This window comes from Bubalus kerabau, chromosome 1 (assembly GCF_029407905.1).
Source record: "Bubalus kerabau isolate K-KA32 ecotype Philippines breed swamp buffalo chromosome 1, PCC_UOA_SB_1v2, whole genome shotgun sequence".
NCBI classification, from domain to species: Eukaryota; Metazoa; Chordata; class Mammalia; order Artiodactyla; family Bovidae; genus Bubalus; species Bubalus kerabau.
The window spans coordinates 19,162,566-19,186,814 of NC_073624.1; the positions used below are offsets into that span (position 1 = coordinate 19,162,566).

The 24,249-nt window shown below is 41.8% G+C and overlaps 1 protein-coding gene across 1 annotated transcript in view; it reads right to left on the bottom strand.

The window, feature by feature from the left end:
* Positions 1-967: 967 nt before the first annotated feature.
* Positions 968-24,249, bottom strand: part of LOC129644229 (antigen WC1.1-like) — a 54,506-nt gene continuing 31,224 nt past the window's right edge. Inside the window, exons 11-20 of the mRNA XM_055569750.1 lie at positions 18,017-18,112; positions 17,626-17,940; positions 16,192-16,506; positions 6,892-6,933; positions 6,490-6,804; positions 6,207-6,239; positions 5,522-5,659; positions 5,046-5,135; positions 4,055-4,189; positions 968-1,101 (exon numbers count right to left, since the gene is read on the bottom strand). Coding sequence (XP_055425725.1) covers positions 968-1,101; positions 4,055-4,189; positions 5,046-5,135; positions 5,522-5,659; positions 6,207-6,239; positions 6,490-6,804; positions 6,892-6,933; positions 16,192-16,506; positions 17,626-17,940; positions 18,017-18,112 — 1,613 coding nt within the window. The remainder of the gene's footprint in view (positions 1,102-4,054; positions 4,190-5,045; positions 5,136-5,521; positions 5,660-6,206; positions 6,240-6,489; positions 6,805-6,891; positions 6,934-16,191; positions 16,507-17,625; positions 17,941-18,016; positions 18,113-24,249) is intronic.

Here is a 24,249-nt window from a genome sequence, read left to right on the forward strand (position 1 = left end):
CTTGGTCTGAAATTCTTCCTCTAAGAGATCAGTCATGTCAGATGCCTCCATTCATATCTCTGAAACATAAATAGCCAAATGTTCCTGATCTTTATATCTACATCCATTCTTCTGAATCCCCTCTGCCTAGGTCTCCACTTTCTTGCCTTCTTGTCCCATCTGAATACAGGGTGTGGATGAGCACCAATTTGCCTTCCATCAACTTGAAGACATATATGAACTGATATAATTCACTTAGAAGGAGAGATCCTTGGAGAGACAAGAAATAGCAGCATCCTAAAGAAATAGTAAGAAGAGATGGAGAAGAAAGAATGGATTTATAAGGATTGGCTAATCAAACAGACATGGGATACGAGCAAAGAGGTGTCTGTACCACTAAAGGAATAAATGAAAGATGAAAAAGGAAGAGGTAGTTATGTTTAGTTAGATTTTTAATTGGCCTGTGAATATTGAGGCAGGATAAGGAAAGCTGTATTCATTCTCTTCCACCAGCCAACCTTCCACTTTGAAACTCACACACAGTCTGGTGTCCAAGAACAAGTTACAAACTGGTGATGTGACATCTCAGAGGTGTTTAGAACTGTTTATTTTTTTTTCCCCCATGAGCTCATCTTGTTAGAAAGGAGTGTGTGAATGTAGACCAAGTTTACATCCTTTTCTAAATAAGAGTGACCTGGAACATTTTTGAGCATGCCCTCATTAGCCTCTAAGACAGGTGAGAAAGCAGGTCAGCTCACTCATCTTGCACTTCCTTTGAGAAAGATGGCATTTGAGGACCAATCCTCTAAAAGCATTTGACATGGAGCTTGCTAAGTTAACAGCACAGCAAAAAGTTAATTTATTCAGAATATTTCATTTTGAGCAATTTTCATATGACACAATTACAGGTCAGCACTACTCTATTGAAATACAGGCAATTAGACTATCTGAGGCTTCATCTCATATTTAATACAGCATCACGAGAAAGTCACTGGGGATGTTCCCAGGGCACTGAGTTCAACATCATCGTACCCAGCACCTCTTTCTTCCCCTGGAGCAGCCAGAGGCTCTCTTCTCCTTGCCCAGGATCAACTGCCTCTCTGGAGAAGTTCAGATAAGAGCCTGAAGTAGAAAAGAGAAGTGATTAGAACTGAGACACAAGGATGGAACAGAACCCTCTGGTGGAAGGGAGTCAAGCAAGTGCTTATGACAAAGCATCCCTGGGACCCAGGTGTGGGGAGGGAGGCTCAGGCTATTTCACATGAGTTCCAGTGAGGATGGATCCCAGCTCTCCTCTCAGATCCAGTTCATGTGGTCTCCTGGGCCTCAGTGCATGGGGAAATCCTGCATCACAGGAGACCTGTGCTCAGGAGCTCTGGGAGACCTGCTTCCAGGCAACACAATACCAAGGAGATGCCCAGCAACAGTAAGAATTATGAAAAGGAATTTAAATATTCTCCTTTCACAGGTGACAGATGCAAATTCATAATAAGAGTGAGACTGGAAACAGGAAAAATCAGAATTCCTCACTCACAACCCAAGTCTGCTCTTAGTTGACTTGACTCCTGTTCCCAAATGTCCACAAATAGTATCACAGGGGCACCCACAGATATCTCCTCCCCAGAAACTACACAGGCCCTCAGATGGAGAATACTCTTTTCTAGAGAATGAGTGTCTTCTCACAGCTACTGAAATATCAGTTTATTGTGATACACACAGTCAAAGGCTTTGGCATAGTTAATAAAGCAGAAATAGATATTTCTCTGGAACTCTCTTGCTTTTTTGATGATCCAGCGAATTTTGGCAATTTGATCTCTGGTTCCTCTGCCTTTTCTAAAACCAGCTTGAACATCTAGAATCTCACAGTTCATGTCCTGCTGAAGCCTGGCTTGGAGAATTTTGAGCATTACTTTGCTAGTGTGTGAGATGAGTGCAATTGTGTGGTGGTTTGAACACTCTTTGGCATTGCCTTTCTTTGGGATTGGAATGAAAACTGACCTTTTCCAGTCCTGTGGCCACTGCTAAGTTTTCCAAATTTGCTGGCATATTGAGTGCAGCACTCTCACAGCATCATCTTTTAGGATTTGAAAGAACTCAACTGGTATTCCATCACCTCCACTAGCTTTGTTCATAGAGATGTTTCCTAAGGCCCACTTGACTTCACATTCCAGGATATCTAGCTCTAGGTGAGTGATCACACCATCGTGATTATCTGGGTCATGAAGATTTTTTTGTATAGTTCTTCTGTGTGTTCTTACCACCTCTTCTTAATACCTTCTGCTTCTGTTAGGTCCATAACATTTCTGTCCTTTATTGTACCCTTCTTTGCATGAAATATTGCCTTGGTATCTGTAATTTTCTTGACCAGATCTCTAGTCTTTCCCATTCCATTGTTTTCCTCTGTTTCTTTGCATTGATCAGTGAGGAAGGCTTTCTTATCTCTCCTTGCTATTCTTTGGAACTCTATATTCAAATGGATATCTCTTTCCTTTTCTCCTTTGGTTTCACTTCTTGTATTTTCTCAGCTATTTGTAAGGCCTCCTCAGACAACCATTTTGCCTTTTGGCATTTCTTTTTTTTGGGGATGGTCTTGATCCCTGCCTCCTGTACAATGTCACGAACCTCCGTCCATAACTCATCAGGCACTCTGCTTATCAGACGTAATCCCCTGAATCCATTTGTCACTTCTACTGTATAATCATAAGGAATTTGATTTAGGTCATACCTGAATGGTCTAGTGGGTTTCTCTACTTTCTTCAGTTTAAGTCTGAATTTGGCAATAAGGAGTTCATGATCTGAGCCACAGTCAGCCCCTGGTCTTGTTTTTGCTGAGAGTATAGAGCGTCTCCATCTTTGGCTGCAAAGAATATAATTAATCTGATTTTGATACTGACCATCTGATGATGTTCACGTGTAGAGTCCTCTCTTGTGTTGTTGAAAGAGGCTGTTTGTTATGACCAGTGCGTTCTCTTGGCAAAACTCTATTAGCCTTTGCCTTGCCTCATTTTGTACTCCAAGGCCAAATTTGGCTGTTACTCCAGGTATCTCTTGACTTCCTACTTTTGCATTCCAGTCCTTTATAATCAAAAGGACATCTTTTTTAGGTGATAGCTCTAAAAGGTCATGTAGGTCTTCACAGAATGGCAACTTCAGCTTCTTCAGCATTACTGATTCGGCATAGACCTGGATTACTGTGATATTGAATGGTTTGCCTTCATGTATGCAACAATGCAAAGATATTATTAAAACACTTGTTCCATTTTTGAATTTGCTTTAGTTCAGTTCAGTCACTCAGTCATGCCTGACTCTCTGTGACCCCATGGACTGCAGCACACCAGGCTTCCTTGTCTATCGCCAACACCCGGAGCTTGCTCAAACTCATATCCATTGAGTCGGTGATGCCATCCAACCATTGCATCCTCTGTCATCTCCTTCTCCTCCTGCCTTCAATCTTTACAGCATCAGGGTCTTTTCTAAGGAGTCAGTTCTTCGCATCAGGTGGCCAAGGTATTGGAGCTTCTACTTCGGCTCAGTCTTACCAATGAATATTCAAGACTGATTTCCTTTAAATTGACTGGGTTGATCTCCTGGCCATCCAAGGGTCTCTGTAGAGTCTTCTCCAATGCTACAGTTCAAAAGCATCAATTCTTCAGCACTTAGCTTTCTTTTACATATGCTCGATTAATTGATACGTTTCTCTTTCGGCCATGACACAATGCTTGCAGGATCTTAGTTCCTTGACCAGGGTTGAACCTAGGCCCTAGCAGTGAAAGTGCAGAATCCTAACCTCTGGACCACCAGGAAATTCCATAATCTATAAATCTTCATGCAAGTATATCACATACAGAGTGATAAGTTTATGTCACATTATGGAGACATAAATGCCAAAAGCAGAGTGATTCCTCACTCCTTGCAAAGGGTCTGACAGCATTAAATATGGCATATGGTCAAGATGATGCTACCAAATATATGAGATTACCTGTATTTTGACTCTCTAGGGAGGCTGGGCATTGAGGAGCACAAATTCACTCTTTTCAGATAGAAAGATTGCAGGAGATCAACTGACCCCACTCACCTGTCTGAGAGGACCTCACCCTATTCTCCTCTGGGGACACTTCCTCCTCGCTCCCCTGAGAGGCAGAAGGAGTTCCAGGCACTGGTACTTCTTCAGCATCATCGTAATTTTCAGCAGGGACATCAGTCCTCTGATCTGGGGGTTCTAAGAGCAGACAAGGGAGTGGATGAAACTGCAGTAAGTGGGTTGGTCTGGGGAATACCTAAGATACCTTCTGACCCAGGGTTTCTGAGTTTCTGAATAGAGGCACCAGTCACTCCTTGTTTCAAAAGACTTTTTTCTCTAAGACCATATTTCATTTTGACGTGTCCATAAGCCAAAACACAATTTTACTTATCTCAATATTTTCTGGTGAAAAGTACATATCTCAAAGCAACTCTTCCACCATTGAGCATTGCTAAAGTATTTTGATAAATTGTGCTTTACAGATGTTATTTTTTTAAATCATTGTGTGCCTGTTGTGATTCTGGACACAGAGAGACCAGTCCCAACGTGACACATCACAGAACAGCCAGAGAAGGAGAAGGACGAACCCCATCTGGACACAAGGGATGCCTCTGGTCCATCAAAGGAAAACCATTCCCCTTAAATCTCCTCTCAATGAGGGAAACTCTCCTCCCCAGAGCCCAGCCGAGGCAGGTCCACCTCTATTTCCTGGAGCGGATCTGTAGTCACTGTTGTCCTCACCATCCCTGGTGTAATACAGCAGTTTAGTCAGTGAGAAATCTGACGGAAAGCCTCATGTGGAGACAAACATCACACAACACACAGCATGACCCTCCCCACACCCACGGGACCTGTGTTAAGGCTGAGAAGGGACAGGCCTGGCTTCTGCAGTGTAGACAGAGGCTGAGAGGTCACAGGGCTCTGAGACGTCAACCTGCCTCTTTGGAGGAGCCGGGGCACACAGGGGGTTTGCAGATGCTGAGATGTGCATAGCCAGTGGGTAGTGACAACCAGAGATCCCAGGAGGGCAGACAGAGACACTCACCTGGGCTGCCCAGACCTTCCTTCTGGGTCAGAAGGTAATCGAGCTCCTCATACACAGCTTCAGCAAGAGCATCTTCATAGCTGGATAAGGCTGAGAGATCCTCCAGCAGGTCAGAGAAGCTTCCACAGATACCCCAATCCAGCCAGCCCACCTTCATCTCCCTGGTGCTCATATGGGGGCTGCCAGGACCTCAGCATCGTCTCCTACCCCATGAACCATGTCATCACCTTCTCCCTCATCTGACCCTGATTACAGCTTAGTGCCAACTGTGTCTGGTCTCACAGGAGAGGCCATGGCTTATGAGAATTCACACCCCAGTCCTAAGAACCTCTGTCTACTCAGCCCTTAGAGCTCAGCACGGAGCACATGGAGTCTGCAACTCAGAACAGTACCTGGCCCAGGTTCCCCTCCTCACACCTGCCCCATCTCCTGCCTCCACACACTCTCCCTGGTTCCCAGTTCCCCCTGAAGCCCACCTCTGTTCTCTGCTCTCCATCTGAGCAGCTGAGTCACCAGGATGACGAGGACCAGGAAGAGAAGGGCCCCCAGGATGAGGCAGAGGATCCCCGGCAGGGAGAAGATGCCAGGGAGAGAATTTGAGGTTGTTCTGGTCCCTAAGGAGAACAGGGAAAAGGGCTGGAGATAGTCTTTGGCACAGAGAAATCTCTGTGTCAGCATTTTCAGGAGTTCCGGACAATGGTGTCTCAGCCTCAGACAGTGTCAGGGCTCATCTGGGTCTCCTCCTGAGACAAGTCAACTCCACCCTGGCCAGTGTGGCCCTGAGGCAGACATGGGGATTGTCAGGGAGCTGCCCTGCCGAGACAGCCTCTGAGGACCCAGCGCATCCCTTCTCCTTGGGCTTCAGGAGACAGAGCATCAAACAGTGCAGGGACTTGCACCTCTCTGATGAGGAGCAACACTCAAGGGCAGGTGGGAGATCCTTAGATTCTACAACATGGAAACCAGACTTTCTTGGACCCCGGGCATGAGAACATTTGACCCTGGACATCAAGGCAGGGGATTTCCCCAGTATAATGCCCTGGCTCCTCCCCAACATCCACAGCTCCTCAGACTCTTTCCTCTTCTGAGTTGTCAGAGAGCCCACAGAACAGGTCCCCAGTATTTGAGTATCCTCTCCTGCCCGTGGATGGATCACAGTACCTGCTGTAGTTGTGGGCAATGTTGTCCTTACACCTAAAGAGAAAAACAGTAGTGTGGGGAAGAAGAATTGGTCAGAACACAGGGCAAACCTTTTCTGTCCTGAGCCTGAAATCAGACCTCAGTCTGCACAACATCAGTGTCCAGTCCTCCCAGCTCCCTCATCCTAGATCAGAGCCCCAGCACCCGGGATGTCTGAACACAAACTCCTCACTATGCCCGGCCCACCCCAGTGCCCCTGTGCTGCCCCGACTCACCCAGGGTGGACCCCAAGCCCCTCACTCACCAGAGCACCTCACACCAGCATCCTCCTCGTGCTTGCAGTCGCTCTGCCCCCAGGGCTCCGCAACACAGTCCCACAGGGAGGACTCCTGGCCCCCACACCGCACCTCATCCAGCCAGATGCTCCCATTTCCAGGGCCAAATGCTGCAGACCGCACAGCTTCTAGGGCCTGGCCACAGTCCAGCTGCTGACACACCACCTCGGCCTCTGCCAGGCTCCAGGAGTCATCGCACACGGTGCCCCAGGTTCCACTGTGCCAGACCTCCACCCGCCCTGAGCACTCGGTGTCTCCTCCCCTGAGTCTCAGCTTCTCTCTGTCTGAAAAGGCAGCAGCCCCTCCTGTGACTGCCCTGGTGGGAGGAAGGAGCCCCTGGGAGCCACAGGGGAGGGGGCGTGCTGATGTACCTGTGCAGGGGGCAGCAGTTGGGCAGCTCTTGGGTCTTCTTCCTGCACACAACGGGGAAACAGTGGGTCAGGAATAGCTGAGGGTGTTCCTGACCCCACATAAGATTATCTAAGGTCCATGGCTCAGTGCAAATGACATGTGAAAACACAGGCTCATTATCTCCTGGGCTGAAACATTCACTGCATCTGATCACCAGCTGAAATTACTTTAAATATTTACTTGTTTATCAGTCTTCACACCCCACAGCAAATATAAACACAGACATCTACGAATGTACACACACTCCTCTGAATGAAAGTTCCATTAGAAGAAGGACCTTGTATATCTTATATGTGCCATGTTTCTGCTATTATGAGAATGCCTGCACATTGTATGCACTCATTCAACAAATATCTATGGAAAACCATTTTGAAATACCTAGATAGGGGCTTGATAAATATTTATTAAATGAATGAATAGACAAAATTCAGTGAAATAAAATTTCTTTTTTAAAATTCATACTAATCAGTGAAATAGTAAACCAAATATAAATGAATGGTAACAGTCTATGATAATAGTTCATATTAAAAATAATCAGTGCAGAAGCACAGAGTCAATTTATATTCAAAATCTAATGTACATAATTTTAATGGAAAATTATTAGATAGATTATAAACTACTCTTACCTATTATTCAGTGTGACAAGTGGGCAAGTGAAGACTACTGTTGTAAAAGGAAACTCTTTTCTAAATTTATTTTGAATTGGAAGATAATTGCTCCACAATGTAGTGTTGGTTATGTGTGTGTGTGTGTGTTAGTCACTCAGTCATGTCCAACTCTTTGTGACCTTTTGGACTGCAGCCTACCAGGCTCCTCTGTCCATAGGATTTTCCAAACATACTGGAGTGGATTGCTATTCACTTCTCCACTGGATCCTCCCTACCCAGGGATCAAACCCAGGTCTCCCACACTGCAGGCAGTTTCTTTGCTGTCTGAGCCACCAGAAAAGCTCGTAGTGTTTAGGAATGTCTTAAAAAGAAAGTATACAGGAAAGACTTAGTAGAATTCTGAGAAGATATATGGACACATATATGTACACACTGAGTAAGCCAGAAATTTTTGCAATAGTTAAAAAATGCCTACTGAGAACAATTTGTATTGAGAAGATGCAGAAATAATAAACAAAAGACTGAAAATATATATAAAAGAATTGAAGCTGAGAGAAATATAAATTCAAAAAAACCAGAAGGGTAAATAGTACCTGTCATAAAGTATCAATATTTATATATTCTTTCCAGATCTTCCTATCAAAACTACTACCCACTCTATGCAGAGAACCTCTGAGAAAACAATGGCAGGACCTCTATGAGCGGGTTGCTCATTTTCATGGTCAAAGACTTTACCACCTCTCAATTCACAGGGTTTAATTATAGGAAAAATACCATCAATAAAAGGTCTCACAGTTTAATGCCTCTTTGGCAAGGCAAATTGGAAGTGGTCAAACAAGAGATGGCAAGAGTGAATGTCAACATTCTAGGAATCAGCGAACTGAAATGAACTGGAATGGGTGAATTTAACTCAGATGACCATTATATCTACTACTGCAGGCAGGAATCCCTCAGAAGAAATGGAGTGGCCATCATGGTCAACAAAAGAGTCTGAAATACAGTACTTGGATGCAATCTCAAAAATGACAGAATGATCTCTGTTCGTTTCCAAGGCAAACCATTCAATATCACAGTAATCCAAGTCTATGCCCCAACCAGTAACGCTGAAGAAGCTGAAGTTGAAAGGTGCTATGAAGACCTACAAGACCTTTTAGAACCAACACCCAAAAAAGATGTCCTTTTCATAATAGGGGACTGGAATGCAAAAGTAGAAAGTCAAGAAACACCTGGAGTAACAGGCAAATTTGGCCTTGGAATACGGAATGAAGCAGGGCAAAGACTAATAGAGTTTTGCCAAGAAAATGCACTGGTCATAGCAAACACCCTCTTCCAACAACACAAGAGAAGACTCTATACATGGACATGACCAGATGGTCAACACCGAAATCAGATTGATTATATTCTTTGCAGCTAAAGATGGAGAAGCTCTATACAGTCAGGAAAAACAAGACCAGGAGCTGACTGTGGCTCAGACCATGAACTCCTTATTGCGAACTTCAGACTTAAATTGAAGAAAGTAGGGAAAACCACTAGACCATTCAGGTATGACCTAAATCAAATCCCTTATGATTATACAGTGGAAGTGAGAAATAGATTTAAGGGCCTAGATCTGATACATAGAGTGCCTGATGAGCTATGGAATGAGGTTCATGACATTGTACAGGAGACAGGGATCAAGACCATCCCCAAGAAAAAGAAATGCAAAAAAGCAAAATGGCTGTCTGGGGAGGCCTTACAAATAGCTGTGAAAAGAAGAGAAGAAAAAAGCAAAGGAGAAAAGGAAAGATATAAACATCTGAATGCAGAGTTCCAAAGAATAGCAAGTAGAGATAAGAAAGCCTTCTTCAGCGATCAATGCAAAGAAATAAAGGAAAACAACAGAATGGGAAAGACTAGAGATCTCTTCAAGAAAATCAGAGATATCAAAGGAACATTTCATGCAAAGATGAGCTCGATAAAGGACAGAAATGCTATGGACCTAACAGAAGCAGAAGATATTAAGAAGAGATGGCAAGAACACACAGAAGAACTGTACAAAAAAGATCTTCATGATCCAGATAATCATGATGGTGTGATCACTGACCTAGAGCCAGACATTCTGGAATGTGAAGTCAAGTGGGCCTTAGAAAGCATCACTACGAACAAAGCTAGTGGAGGTGATGGAATTCCAGTTGAGCTATTTCAAATCCTGAAAGATGATGCTGTGAAAGTGCTGAACTTAATATGCCAGCAAATTTGGAAAACTCAGCAGTGGCCACAGGACTGGAAAAGGTCAGTTTTCATTCCAATCCCAAAGAAAGGCCATACCAAAGAATGCTCAAACTACCGCACAACTGCACTCATCTCACACGCTAGTAAAGTAATGCTCAAAATTCTCCAAGCCAGGCTTCAGCAATATGTGAATGTGAACTTCCAGATGTTCAAGCTGGTTTTAGAAAAGGCAGAGGAACCAGAGATCAAATTGCCAACATCCGCTGGATCATGGAAAAAACAAGAGAGTTCCAGAAAAACATCTATTTCCTCTTTATTGACTATGCCAAAGCCTTTAACTGTGTGGATCACAATAAACTGTGGGAAACTCTGAGAGATGGGAATACCAGACCACCTGATCTGCCTCTTGAGAAACCTCTATGCAGGTCAGGAAGCAACAGTTAGAACTGGACATGGAACAACAGACTAGTTCCAAATAGGAAAAGGAATTCATCAAGGCTGTATATTGTCACCCTGTTTATTTAACTTATATGCAGAGTACATCATGAGAAACGCTGGACTGGAAGAAACACAAGCTGGAATCAGGATTGCCGGGAAAAATATCAATAACCTCAGATATGCAGATGACACCACCCTTATGGCACAAAGTGAAGAGGAACTAAAAAGCCTCTTGATGGAAGTGAAAGTGGAGAGTGAAAAAGTTGGCTTAAAGTTCAACATTCAGAAAACAAAGATCATGGCATCTGGTCCCACTACTTCATGGGAAATAGATGGGGAAACAGTGGAAACAGTGTCAGACTTTATTTTTCTGGGCTCCAAAATCACTACAGATGGTGACTGCAGCCATGAAATTAAAAGACGCTTACTCCTTGGAAGGAAAGTTATGACCAACCTAGATAGCATATTCAAAAGCCAAGACATTACTTTGCCAACAAAGGTTCATCTAGTCAAGGCTATGGTTTTTCCTGTGGTCATGTATGGATGTGAGAGTTGGATTGTGAAGAAGGCTGAGCGCCGAAGAATTGATGCTTTTGAACTGTGGTGTTGGAGAAGACTCTTGAGAGTCCCTAGGACTGCAAAGAGATCCAACCAGTCCATTCTGAAGATCAGCCCTGGGATTTCTTTGGAGGGAATGATATTGAAGCTGAAACTCCAGTACTTTGGCCACCTCATGCAAAGAGTTGACTCATTGGAGAAGACTCTGATGCTGGGAGGGATTGGGGGCAGGATGAGAAGGGGATGACAGAGGATGAGATGGCTGGATGACATCACTGACTCGATGGACGTGAGTCTCAGTGAACTCCGGGAGTTGGTGATGGACAGGGAGGCCTGGCGTGCTGCAATTCATGGGGTCGCAAAGAGTCAGACACGACTGAGCAACTGATCTCATCTTATCTGATCTGGCCTTCAAATGAAAAAGACAAAGAGATGAGCAAAGAGAGGCAAGGAATGGAGTGAGCCTCTGATTTTGAAATATCTGATCCCACATTCTCTTAGCTATGGGTTTCAGGCAACATCCAGCATACCATTCAAGGTGTACCTGAATGGGGTGTGTGTGTTTGTGTATGTGAAGGAGGAGGGAAGGAGAAAGAGAAACAGAGAGAGAAATGTTGAGGGAATAAGTTGCTATGGTTTAACTATTTGTCACCTTCACAAACATTTATTTATTTCATTCAAAATTTACTGTTGAAATCTCAGTTCCCAGTGTAACAGTATTTAGTGGTGGAGCCTTCTCCAACTCTTCCAAAAACAGAAGAAAAGATCACTTCCAAATTCATGTTATGAAGCCAACATCAGTCTGATACTAAAGCCAGATAAGGACACCATGAGAAAAGAAAATTATGGGCTAATACTCTGATAAGTACAGGTGAATAAATCGTCAACAAAATATTAGAAAACAGAATTTGACAATACACTACAAGAATCATACACCATGATCAAGTGATATTTGTTCCAAGGATACAAGGATAGTTCAACATTCACAAATTAATAAATGTGATACACCAAATAAACAAAATGAAGGTAAAAATCATATCCTCAAAGGATGCAGGAAAAGTGTTTGACAAATTCAACATCCACTTACAGTAAAAACTCTTTTACAAAGTATATATAGAAAAGGATTGCATCTCAACATAATTAAGGCCATATGAAAAGTACACAGCTAACATCATACTTGACTGTAAAAAACCAAAAGCTTTTCCTCTGAAATCAGACACAAGACAAAAATGTCTACTCTCACCACTTTTATTCAACTTAGTTTTGGTAGTCCTATCCAGATCCATCAGGCAATAAAAAGAAAATCAAGACATCCAAATCTGGAAGGAAGAGGCAAAACTGACACTATTTGAAGATGGAAAAGTGAAAGTGTTAGTCACTCAGTCGTGTCTGACTCTTCACAACCCCAAGGACTGCAGCCTGCCAGGCTCCTCTGTCCATTGGGATTCTCCAGGCAAGAATACTGGAGTGGGTTGCCATTCCCTCCTCCAGGGGGTCTTCCTGACCCAGGGAGTGAACTCGGGTCTCTTGCATTGCAGACAGATTCTTTACCATCAGAGTCATGAGGCAAGAACCCCCCTTACATGATATTATATGTAGAAAACACTAAAGACTTCAGCAAAAATATGAGAATTAATATACTCAGTAAAGTTGTAGAAGAAAAATCTGTATACAAAAATCATATGCATTTCTTTACACTAACAACAAATTGCTATAAGAGAAACTGAGAAAATAATTCTACTTATTTGCATGAAAATGAATAAAATATCTAGGAATAAATTTAACCAAGGAGGTGAAAGACCTGTACACTGAAAACTATAAACACATTGATGAAAGATACTGAAGATGACTCAAATAAATGGAAAGATATTCTGTGCTCATGGATTGGAAGATCTAATACTATTAATATGGCCATACTACCGAAAGCATCTACAGATTCACCACAATCCTTATCAAAATTCCAATGGAAATTTTCACAGATACAGAAGAAACAATCCTAAAATTTGCATGGAACCACAAAAGTCACTCAATACCAAAGCAATCCTGAGAAAGAATAACAAAGCTAGAGGTGTCCTGCTTCCTGATTTCAAACTATATTACAAAGCTATATTAATCAAAACAGTATGTCGTTGGTATAAAAATGAACACAGAGATCAATGGAACAGAACAGAGAGTCCATAAATAAACCCACATTTCTATGATCAATTAATTTTTTACAAAGAAGCCAAGAATATACAGTGGGAAAAGGACAGTTTTTTCAGGAAATGGCATTGGGAACACTGGACAGCCACATGAAAAAAATGAAACTGGACCACTATCTTACACCATTCACAAAAATTATCTCAAAATAGATTAAAGACTTGATCACAAGTCCTGAAGCCATAAAATTCCTACAAGAAAAAACAGAAAATAAAATCCTCAACTCCAGTTTTTGTGACGATTTTTTGGATCTGACACCAAAAGCAAAGGGAACAAGAGTAAAAACAAGCAGTTGTGATGACATAAGGCTAAAAAGCTTCTTCCAAATTAAGGAAACCATCAACAAAGTGAAAAAGCAACCTATGGAATTGGAGAAAATATTTGCATATTATATTTCAGGTAAGGATTATTATCCAAAATACACAAGGAACTCATACAACTCAGTAGCAAAAAACAAACAGTCTGATTTTTTTTAATGGGCAGAGAACCTGAATAGATATTTTTTAAAGAATACATACAACTTGCCAATAGGTACATGAAAACGTGCTCAACACTATTAATCATCAGAAAATACAAATCAAAACCACAATGAGGTATGACCTCATATCCTCTAGAAAGGCTTTTATCAAAAAGAAGAAATAACAGGAGTTGAGGAGAATGTGAAGAGACAGGAAAGCTTTTGCACAGTTAGAGGGAATGTAAGTTGATGCAGCCCCTATGGAAACAGTATTGAGGTGCATCAAAAATTAAAAATAGAACTGCCATATGATTTAGGAATTTCACTTTGGGGTATTTATCTGAAGGAAACAAAAACACTAACTTGAAAACCCAATGTTCATTGCAGCAACATATGTTCAGTTGCTAGGTTGTGTCTGACTCTTTGCAACCCCATGGACTGCAGCATGCCAGGCTCCTCTGTCCTTCACTAACTCCCAAAGTTTGCTTAAATTCATGTCCACTGAACTGGTGATGCTATCTAACTACCTCATCCTCTGTGGCCCCCTTCTTCTTTTGCCTTCAGTCTTTCCCAGCATCAGGGTCTTTTCCAACGAGTCAGCTCTTCTCATCACGTGACCAAAGTATTGGAGCTTCAGCTTCAGCATCAGTCCTTCCAATGACTATTCAGGGTTGATTTCCTTTAGGATTGATTGGTTTTATCTCCTTGCTGCCCAAAGGACTCTCAATTCAATTGCGGCATCCAAGTACCACAATTCAAAAGAATCAACTCTTTTTAGCTTCTTCTATAGCCCGGCTCTCATGTCCAGACTTGACTACTGGAAAAAAATATAGCTTTGACAATATGGACCTTTGTCAGCAAAGCGATGTCTCTGCTTTTTAATACTCTGTCTAGGTTTGTCACAGAGGAGCAAGCCTCTTTTAATCTCATGGCTGCAGTCACCATCAGCAGTGATTTGGGAGTCTGTCACTGTTTCCACTTTCTCCCCTTTTAATTGCCATGAAGTGCTGATGATCTTAGGTTTTAGAATGTTGAGCTGTAAGCCAGCTTTTTCACTCTCTTCTTTCACTCTCAATGAGAGGCTCTTTAATTCCTCTTTGCTTTCTGCCATTAGAGTGGTATCATCTGTGTATCTGAGGTTGTTGATATTTCTCACAGCAATCTTGATTCCAGCTTGTGATTCATCCAGCCTGGCATTTCCTATGATGTTCTCTGCATATAAGTTAAATAAACAGGGTGACAATATACAGCCTTGATGAACTCTTTTCCCAATTTGGAACCAGTCGATTGTTTCATGTCTGGTTCCAACTGCTGCTTTTTGATCTGCATACAGGTTTCTCAGGAGGCAGGTAAGGTGCCCTGGTATTCTCATCTCTTTAAGAATTTTCCACAGTTCATTGTGATCCACATGGTCAAAGGCTTTATATAGTCAATGAAGCAGATGTTTTTCTGGAATTCTCTGGCTTACTCCATGATCCAACAAATGTTGGCAATTTGATCTCTGGTTTCTCTGCCTTTTCTAAACCCAGCTTGTACATCTCGGAAGTTCTCAGTTCACTTACTGCTGAAGCCTAGCTTGAAAGACTTTGAGCATAACCTTACTAGCATGTGAAATGAGCACAATTGTGAGGTAGTTGACCATTCATTGGCATTGGCCTTCTTTGAGATTGAAATGAAAACTGACCTTCTCCAGTCTTGTGCCCACTGATGAATTTTCCAAATTTGCTGACGTATTGACTCCAGCACTTTAACAGTATTACCTTTTAGTATTTTATAACAATATATATTAGTCAAACAATGTAAGACTTCACTGATGAATGGATAAAGAAAATGTAGTATAGACTTATACCCACCCATAAAAAAGAAGAAAATCTTGCCAGTTTCAACAACATGGATGGACCTCGAGGGCATTATGTTAAGTGAAACAAATCAGACAGAGAAAGAAAAATACCATATAATCTCATTTATATGTGTCATATTAAAAAAAAAGCAAGTTAAGAGATGCTGAGTATTTGGTGGTTGCCAGAGGTGGGGGATTTGGTGTGGGCAAAGGTAATCAAAAGGTATAAATTTGAATTATAAAATTAATAGGTGAAGAGATATAACATACAGCATGGTGAATACTGTATTGTCTATTTGAAAGAGGGCAAGAAAATACATCTTAAACATTCTCATCATGTAAGAAAAAATTTTAACTATATATATGGATCTATATGGAAAAGGCAATGGCAACCCACTCCAGTACTCTTGCCTGGAAAATCCCATGGATGGAGGAGCCTGCTAAGCTGCAGTCCATGGGGTCCCTGAGGGTCAGACATGACTGAGCAACTTCACTTTCACTTTTCACTTTCACGCATTGGAGAAGGAAATGGCAACCCACTCCAGTGTTCTTGCCTGGAGAACCCCAGGGACGGGGGAGCCTGGTGGGCTGCCGTCTATGGGGTCGCACAGAGTCGGACACGACTGAAGTGACTTAGCAGTATCTGCATGGATCTATATATATGGAGCTATATATATAGAGATATAACTAGACTTAATGTAGTGATCATTTATCAATACACACAAATATATAAACATTGTGTTGTACACAGCAAAAATATAATGTTGTATCAATTATATCAATTAAAAAATTTTAATAAAGCAAGTTTAGAACATATAGATTAAATTAGCTCCATGCAAACTTCATTTTATAAACTCAATTTAAACCCATCACTTAGATTTTAATATATCAAATCTCACTAACAACATCCTACAGGGTTGGGAAAGACACAGAAACAGACATAAGTCACCTTCACATGAGATGTAGGCTTCCTCCTTTGGAGAGCATGAACTGTATTTCCATGGGCCAGAAGGACACTGCCAGAGAGAGGTATCCATTTTCCGACACCGAATTAAATTTACCCACCGGGGTCTAGAACCTTCCCTGAGACCAATAGAGGTGTTGAGACTTCCACTGTCCCCACAGCCAAGCTGTCTGCAGATGATGGACACGGTGACATCATCCATGGGGCTGCGGCAGACACTGCCCCAGGTCCCGTTGTAGAAAACTTCCAGCCACCCAGCACACTGCTGGTCCTCGCTGACCATCCTGAGGGCCAGGAACTCTAAGATCAAAAGAGAGGAGACAGGACACAGTGACACCCCACTCAGTGTTCTGGGTTTTCCTCTCTCCCCAAAATTCTGAACATTCATCTGTGACCCAGCTGGGGAAGCAAATCCATTAGATGACCGGAGTGAAACTTGTCTCCTTTTCACCTGACTTTGTCCATTTGTGTCTGTCTTTCTAAATATTTCTACCACAATGATGTAGTGGATATGAACTGAGAAAAGACCAACCTGGACACCTGCAGGGAGAGGGAGCTGACTCCTGCTTCCTGACAAAACATTTAAAAGAGTGTATGAAAGGGATGTGATGTGGACAGTGTGGAGGCAGATGGAATAATGGACCCACAGATGTCTACATGGAACCCGTGTCTATGTTTCCTTATCTGGCAAAAAGGACTTTACATATGTGATTACGGTATGGTCCTTGGGATGCTAAGAGTAACCTGAAATATGGCAGATTAACCACCTGAGCATGGTCTAATCACATTCTTAGACTCACTATGCTTTAAAGTGGAATCCTTTTCCTCGTTCTGGTTAGAGGGAGATGTGAATGTGGATAATAGTTAGAGAGGCAGAGCGTTGATAGTCTGATGATGAACAGAATGGGATTATGAGTGAAGGAGGGCAGGCGGTTTCTAGAAGCTTGAAAAGACAGGAAACAGATTCTTTCCCAGAGGCTCAGAAGTGATGTGGCCCTGCTGAAACTTTTATCACAATCCAGTGAGATCCCTGCTGGACAACTAAGCTACAGAAGTGCAAGGAAATAAACATGTTGTTTTAAACTATCAACAATGTAGCAGTTTGTTATAGAACAAACAAAAACTAGCACAGTGGCTTTAAGACTTCTCTACTATATGTACCAGGAGGGTGAGCCCTGATTTCAAGAAAAACTGTAAGAAAAGGCTCTGCCGGGAAACACTACTGAGAAGAAAGGACCAGAATCTCAGCTGCTGCAGGAAGCAGTGAAAGCACCTCATCTTCACCTCTGTTGGAAACACGGGCTTCATGGGAGGAAGCCTCCTTCTCTGGTCCTTTCAGCATCTCTCCCTCAGGGCTAAGACCCCCGTCCTCCTGGGCCCCACCCCTGCCCCAAACTGTGGACAGTGTGCAGCACAGACCTGAGCAGATGACCCCGGCGTCCTCCTTGTGTCTGCAGTCGTGCCGCCCCCAGCCCCGGGAAGGGCACCTCCACACCTGGGACTCATTTCCAGCGCAGTTCAGGTCGTCCAGCCAGATGGGCCCTGATCCCGCCCCAAAGTGGGCAGAACCCGTGGCATTAAGGGCTTCTCCACAGCCCAGCTGCCTGCACACCACGTGAGCATCATCCAGGTCCCAGCCATCATCACAGATGGTGCCCCAGGAGCCCTGGTCAAGGATCTCCACTCTCCCGGCGCAGGGACCGCCCCCATCCACCAGGCGGAGCTGTCTGCTGTCTGAGGAGAGAGAAATGGAACAATGCAGCGTTGACCTGGGGAATGAGAAGGGTCTTCTGTCCTGTGGGACACTCACCTGAGCAGTAGGGGGCGCTCTCCTCTGAGGCCGCAGATCCTGCTGGTTCAGACACAAAGTGGTCGCAGTGGGGCAGCAGCACCTGGGTCTGGTTTCCTGAAGAAACAGCAATGATTAGAGGGTTGGGAGGGTTAAAGAACAGGAAAGTCAATTAAACTAAATAATTTTTAGGAGGGGAGGGAAGTTTGGGGGAAAATGGATACATGTATGTGTATGGCCGAGTCCCTGGCTGTTCACCTGAAACTATAACAACTTTGTTAATCGGCTATACACCAATACAAAGTAAAAAATTCAAAAGAAAAAAAACAATAATGACCTAGTGATGGAGCTGAGATGAAAGCTGGAACATACTGGTAAAGTTACCATAATCTTCATGTTCCCTTTCTCCATGAAGAGCCCTGGTCCTGACAATGGCACGATTCCTGTTTTAAGCCAAGCTTTGCCCTAAGAATGAGTTAAACAAGTTGTTCTGTCCTTCAGTTCAGTCCAGTTCAGTTCAGTTCAGTCGCTCAGTCGTGTCCGACTCTTTGCGACCCCATGAATTGCAGCCAGGCCTCCCTGTCCAGCACAAACTCCCGGAGTTCACTCAAACTCACGTCCATCGAGTCTGTAATGCCATCCAGCGATCTCATCCTCTGTCATCCCCTTCTCCTCCTGCCCCCAATCCATCCCAGCATCAGAGTCTTTTCCAATGAGTCAACTCTTCCCATGAGGTGGCCAAAGTACTGGAGTTTCAGCTTTAGCATCATTCCTTCCAAAGAACACCCAGAACTGATCTCCTGTAGAATGGACTGGTTGGATCTCCTTGCAGTCCAAGGGACTCTCAAGAGTCTTCTCCAACACCACAGTTCAAAAGCATCAATTCTTTGGTGCTCAGCTTTCTTCACAGTTCAACTCTCACACCCATACATGACTACTGGAAAAACCATAGCCTTGACTAGATGAACCTTTGTTGGCAAAGTAATGTCTCTGCTTTTGAATATGCTATCTAGGTTGGTCATAACCCTCCTTCCAAGGAGTAAGTGTCTTTTAATTTCATGGCTGCAATCACCATCTGCCTTGGTGATTTATTTTTTGGAGCCCCCAAAAATAAACTCTGACACTGTTTCCACTGTTTCCACATCTATTTCCCATGAAGTGATGGGACCAGATGCCATGATCTTCGTTTTCTGAATGTTGAGCTTAATCTACCCCTAAATAGAAGAAGCAAAACAAAAACCTTTCTGAAGGAGTTGTACAATTATTTATCTACAATGTTTGTGATTTTAAAAATACTTATATAAAAGAGATCTCATGGAAAACCAGAGCAAAAAGAAACATTAAAAAATTTCCCAGGGTATTTGGCTCTTAAAGTTACCTGACAAAGAATTTATTTTATTTAATTTATTAATTTTTGAGTATAATTGCTTTACAATGTTGTGGTAGCTTCTGCTGTACAGAAAATTTAGTAAGTTATACATATACATATGGGCCTCCCAGGTGACTCAGTGGTAAAGAATCTGCCTGCTGAACAGGAGACTGGGGTTCCATCCCTGGGTTGGGAAGAGCCTTTGGAGAAAAAAATGGCAATCCACTCCAGTATTCTTGCCTGAGAAATCCTATGGGCAAAGGAGCATGGCAGTCCATGAGGTCACAAAAGAGTCAGACACAACTCAGTGACTAAACAACAACAACTCTATCTATCTATCTATTTATATCTATCTATCTATTTATATCTATCTATCTATCTATTTATATGCACATATATATATATATACACACATATCCCCTCTTTCTCGGATTTACTTCCTATTTAGGTCACCACAGAACACTGAGTAGAGTCCCCTGTACTATAAAAAAGTTATTATTTATCTATGTATATGTGCATGCATGCTAAGACACTTCGGTAGTGTCTGACTCTGTCAGTAGTGTCTGACTCTGGATTGTAGCCCATCAGGCTCCATGTCTATGGGATTCTCCAAGCAATATCTATTTTGTACTTAGTATCAATAGTGTAGGGCTTCTGAGTCTGGTGGCTCAGACAGTAAAGAATCCGCCTGCAATGTGGGAGACCTGGCTTTGATCCTTGGTTTGGAATGTCCCCTGCAGGAGGGCATGGCAACCCACAGTAGTTGTACCAATTTACATACCCATATGTAAGAGAATTCCCTTTTCTGCACATCCTCTCCAGCATTTATTTGTGGATTTTTTTAATGATAGACATTCTAACTGGAGTGAAGTATTACCTGCCTGTAGTTTTGACTTGCATCTCTCTAATAGTGATGTTGTATTTGTTAGCCATCTGTATGTCTGGAAAAAATGTCTATGTAGGCCTTTTTCCCATCTTTTCATTGGATTGTTTGGTTTGTTGATATTGAGTTGTTTGTGTATTTTGAAGATTAATCCCTTGTTAATTACTTCATTTGCAAATATTTTCTCCCATTCTGAGAGTTGTCTTTTTGTTCTGTTTATGGTTTCCTTTGATATGTAAAAGCTTTTAAGTTTACTTAGGTCCTAGTTTTTTTATTTTTGTTTTTATTTTCTTTAGGAGGTTGATCAAAAAAGATCTTGTTGCAACTTATGTCAAAGAATGTTCTGCCTATGTTTTCCTCTAAGAGTTTTATAGTCTGACAGAGAATTTAAATAGCCATGATTAAAGTGCACAAAGAATTAATTAACACGATGTGTATCTTGGCAGAGAAACGATAACAAAAACAAATGAAAATTCTACAGCTGAAAAAGTTAACAACTGAAATTAAGAACTAGAGAATGAGTGTATCAGCACATTAGATCAACATAAAGTAGAAAGAGTAAAATGGAAAATCAGAGGATAAATATTCCTCTATTCAGAAATGCTGGTCCTATGGTAAGTGCTGGGTTAATAATGCTATATAACAAAATTTCCCCACAAACTTAGTCGTTGAAGGAATATGTTTTTTTTTTAATTTTGCTCATGATTTCCCAGGTCAGTAATTTGGGAAAGACTCAACTTGGCAGTTCTATCTTTGGGGTTTCTCATGTGGTTGCATTTAGATGTCATCTGGGACTGACATCTCTAAAGGTTTGACTGAACTGTGGTTATGTAAGGAAATTCCCAGAAGTATTTTTGTTGTTGTTGGGAGGGAGGGATAAAGGAGCATCGTGTCTGCAACCTAATCCAGAAAGATTTTACATACTCCGGGAAAAACAGGGCAGGAGGGGAACAAATAAGGAGAGAAAGGGAAAGCTAGAGCAAGGGAGAGAGAGAAAAGAAAGAAAGAAGGATTAAAGCAAAATACTAATCTAACATTTGGGGAATCTAGGTAAAGTTCAGAGAGAATTCATTCCTAGAAAACCTTCACTAAAAGAAATACTAATAACATCAAACCCATAAAATGCCTAGGAGAAAACCTAGTTAAAGATGTGCAAAACATCGGAGAGAAATTCAAGACCTAACTGAATGAAAGGATATATTTTGTCAGTGAATTGGGAAACTCAGTGTTGTCAAAGTCAGTCATTCTCAAATTTATATACAGATTAAATCTAACCTCAATCAAATTCCCTTGTGCTTTTGTTTGCCTGAAACATGACAAGTTGATTCCAAATTTATGTTGCTGTTGTTCAGTCACTTAGTCATGTCTGACTCTTTGTGACCCCAAGGACTGCAGCACACCAGTCCTCCCTGTCCATCACCAACTCCTGGAGCTTGCTCAAACTCATGGCCTCTGAGTCAGTGATGCCATCCAACCATCTCATCCTCTGTCATCCCCTTCTCCTCTTGCCTTCAGTCTTTCCTAGCATCAGGGTCTTTTCTAGTGAGTCAGCTCTTCGCATCAGGTGGCCAAAGTATTGGAGCTCAAAATGTATACAAAATACAAAAACCAAGACTGACCAAAGCAGTTGGCAAGAAAAGCAACAACATAACTTCTTTAAATTTAAGTTACCCAGACTTACTATGTGTGCTTAGTCAATCAATCATGTCCAACTCTTTGTGACCCAATAGACTATAGCCCGCCAGGCTCCTCTGTCCACAGGGATTCTCCAGGCAAGAATAATGGAGTGGATTCTCATGCCCTTCTCCAGGAGATCTTCCCAACCCAGCGATCAAATCCAGGTCTCCTGCCTTGCAGGCAGATTCTTTACTCTCTGAGACACCAGGGAAGGTTCAAGACTTACTATAAAATTACAATAATTAAGAAAATGTGGTACAGGTGCAAGGAGAGACAAAGGATACAGTGGAACAGAATAGAGAGTATAAAAAATGTATTCAGACATATGTGCCCTTTCACTTATCACAAAGGTGTCACTGCAGTGGGGAATAGTCTTTTCAGAAAAAGATTTTGAGTCAACTGGATACCCATATGAAAATAGAATACTTGACCCTTATCCTACACAGATGTCAATCCTAGAAGCAATGTACAATTATATTCAAAAAAAAAAAAAGTAATTACAGTTCTGTGAGATACTCTCAGAGAACATTTTTTGTAATTTTGGAGTAGACAAAGTTCATTTAAGAAGAATATAAGGAGTTCTAGGGACTGGATCAATGGACTAGCTCAAAACTGAGACAGAAGTACGTCAAGGCTGTATATAGTCACTCTGCTTATTTAATTTATATGCAGAGTACATCATGCAAAATGCTGGGTGGGATTAAGCACAAACTGGAGTCAAGATTTCTGGTGGAAATATCAATAACCTCAGATATGCAGATGACACCACCTTTATGGCAGAAGGTGAGGAGAAATTAAAGAGACTCTTTTTTAAATTTATTTTTTAATTTTTTCTTTTTTTTTTACTTTAAAATATTATATTGGTTTTGCCATACATCATGAAACTGAAAGAGGAGAGTGAAAATGTTGGCTTAAAACTCAACATTCAAGAAACTAATATCATGGCATCTGGTCCCATCATTTTATGGCAAAAAGATGGGGAAACAGGGACAGACTTTATTTCCTTGGGCTCCAAAATCACTGCAGATTATGTCTACAGCCATGAAATTAAAAGATGCTTGCTGCTTGGAAGAAAAGCTATGACCAACCTAGTCAACATATTAAAAAGCAGAGACATTACTGACAAAGGCCCATCTAGTTAAAGCTATGATTTTTCCAGTAATCATGTATGGCTGTGAGAGTTGGACCATAAAGAAAGCTGAATGCTGAATAATTGATGCTTTTGAACTGTGGTGTTGGAGAAGACTCTTGACAGTCCGTTGGATGGCAAGGAGGTCCAATCAGTCTATCCTAAAGGAAATCAGTCCTGAATATTCATTGGAAAAACTGACACTGAAGCTGAAGCTCCAATACTTTGGCCACATGATGGGAAGAACTGACTCATTGGAAAAGACCCTGAAGCTGAGAAAGATTGAAGACAGGAAGAGAAGGGGACGACAGAGAATCAGATGACTGGATGGTTTCACCGACTCAATGGATACGAGCTTGAGCAAGCTCCAGGAGATGATGAAGGACAGGAAAGCTTGGCATGCTGCAGTCCATGGGGTTGCAAAGAGTCAGACATGACTGAGTGATTGAACTGAACTGACTGACTGAAAGAGCACTACTTGTACAGAAAAAAAGTTGATAAATTAAACCTAAGATGAGTAACTTGGCTCATTGAAGTACAGCATACCATTAAGAAAACAAAAATATAAGACCAAGAATTAAACACACAAAAATCATAATAAATACTTTTGCCAAAAGTCATCATCATGGTAATTTGCACCATTGTATTTGTAATAGTCAAGAACTGGAAATAAACTCAAATCTCTGCCATTAGTTGAATGGTTCAACGCAGGGTCATGTGATCATTCAAAGGAATACTCTATAATAATAAAAGTGAATGAAATGTTGCCATAAACAACATCATGAGTGAATCTCAAACACAGTTTGGACTCAAAGAAATTAGACACAAAAGAAAACATAGTGTATGAATTTACATAAAGTTCAAAAACTGAGAAAATATTCTACAGCAGTACAAGTCTTAGGTAAGCAGTCTTCCCTGGAGAGGAGGAGGACACAGCTATTGGGAGGCGATAGTGATTCTGTGGTGCTGTGCATGTTCTCTTTGTAGATCTGGGTTGGAGAACATGACCTAGGTATACACTTATTGTTTGTACTTTGTTCTCTATTATTATCCTTAAATAATATTGTTTCATAAAAAATATTCATCTAGGTGTTTCTTTCCCTGACATAGCACTTCTTAGCATTTCTTAGCACTTCTTTCCCCTGAAAAAAAAAAAAAGAGTGAACAATGAGAATGCTATGGAGCAGGACCTTACA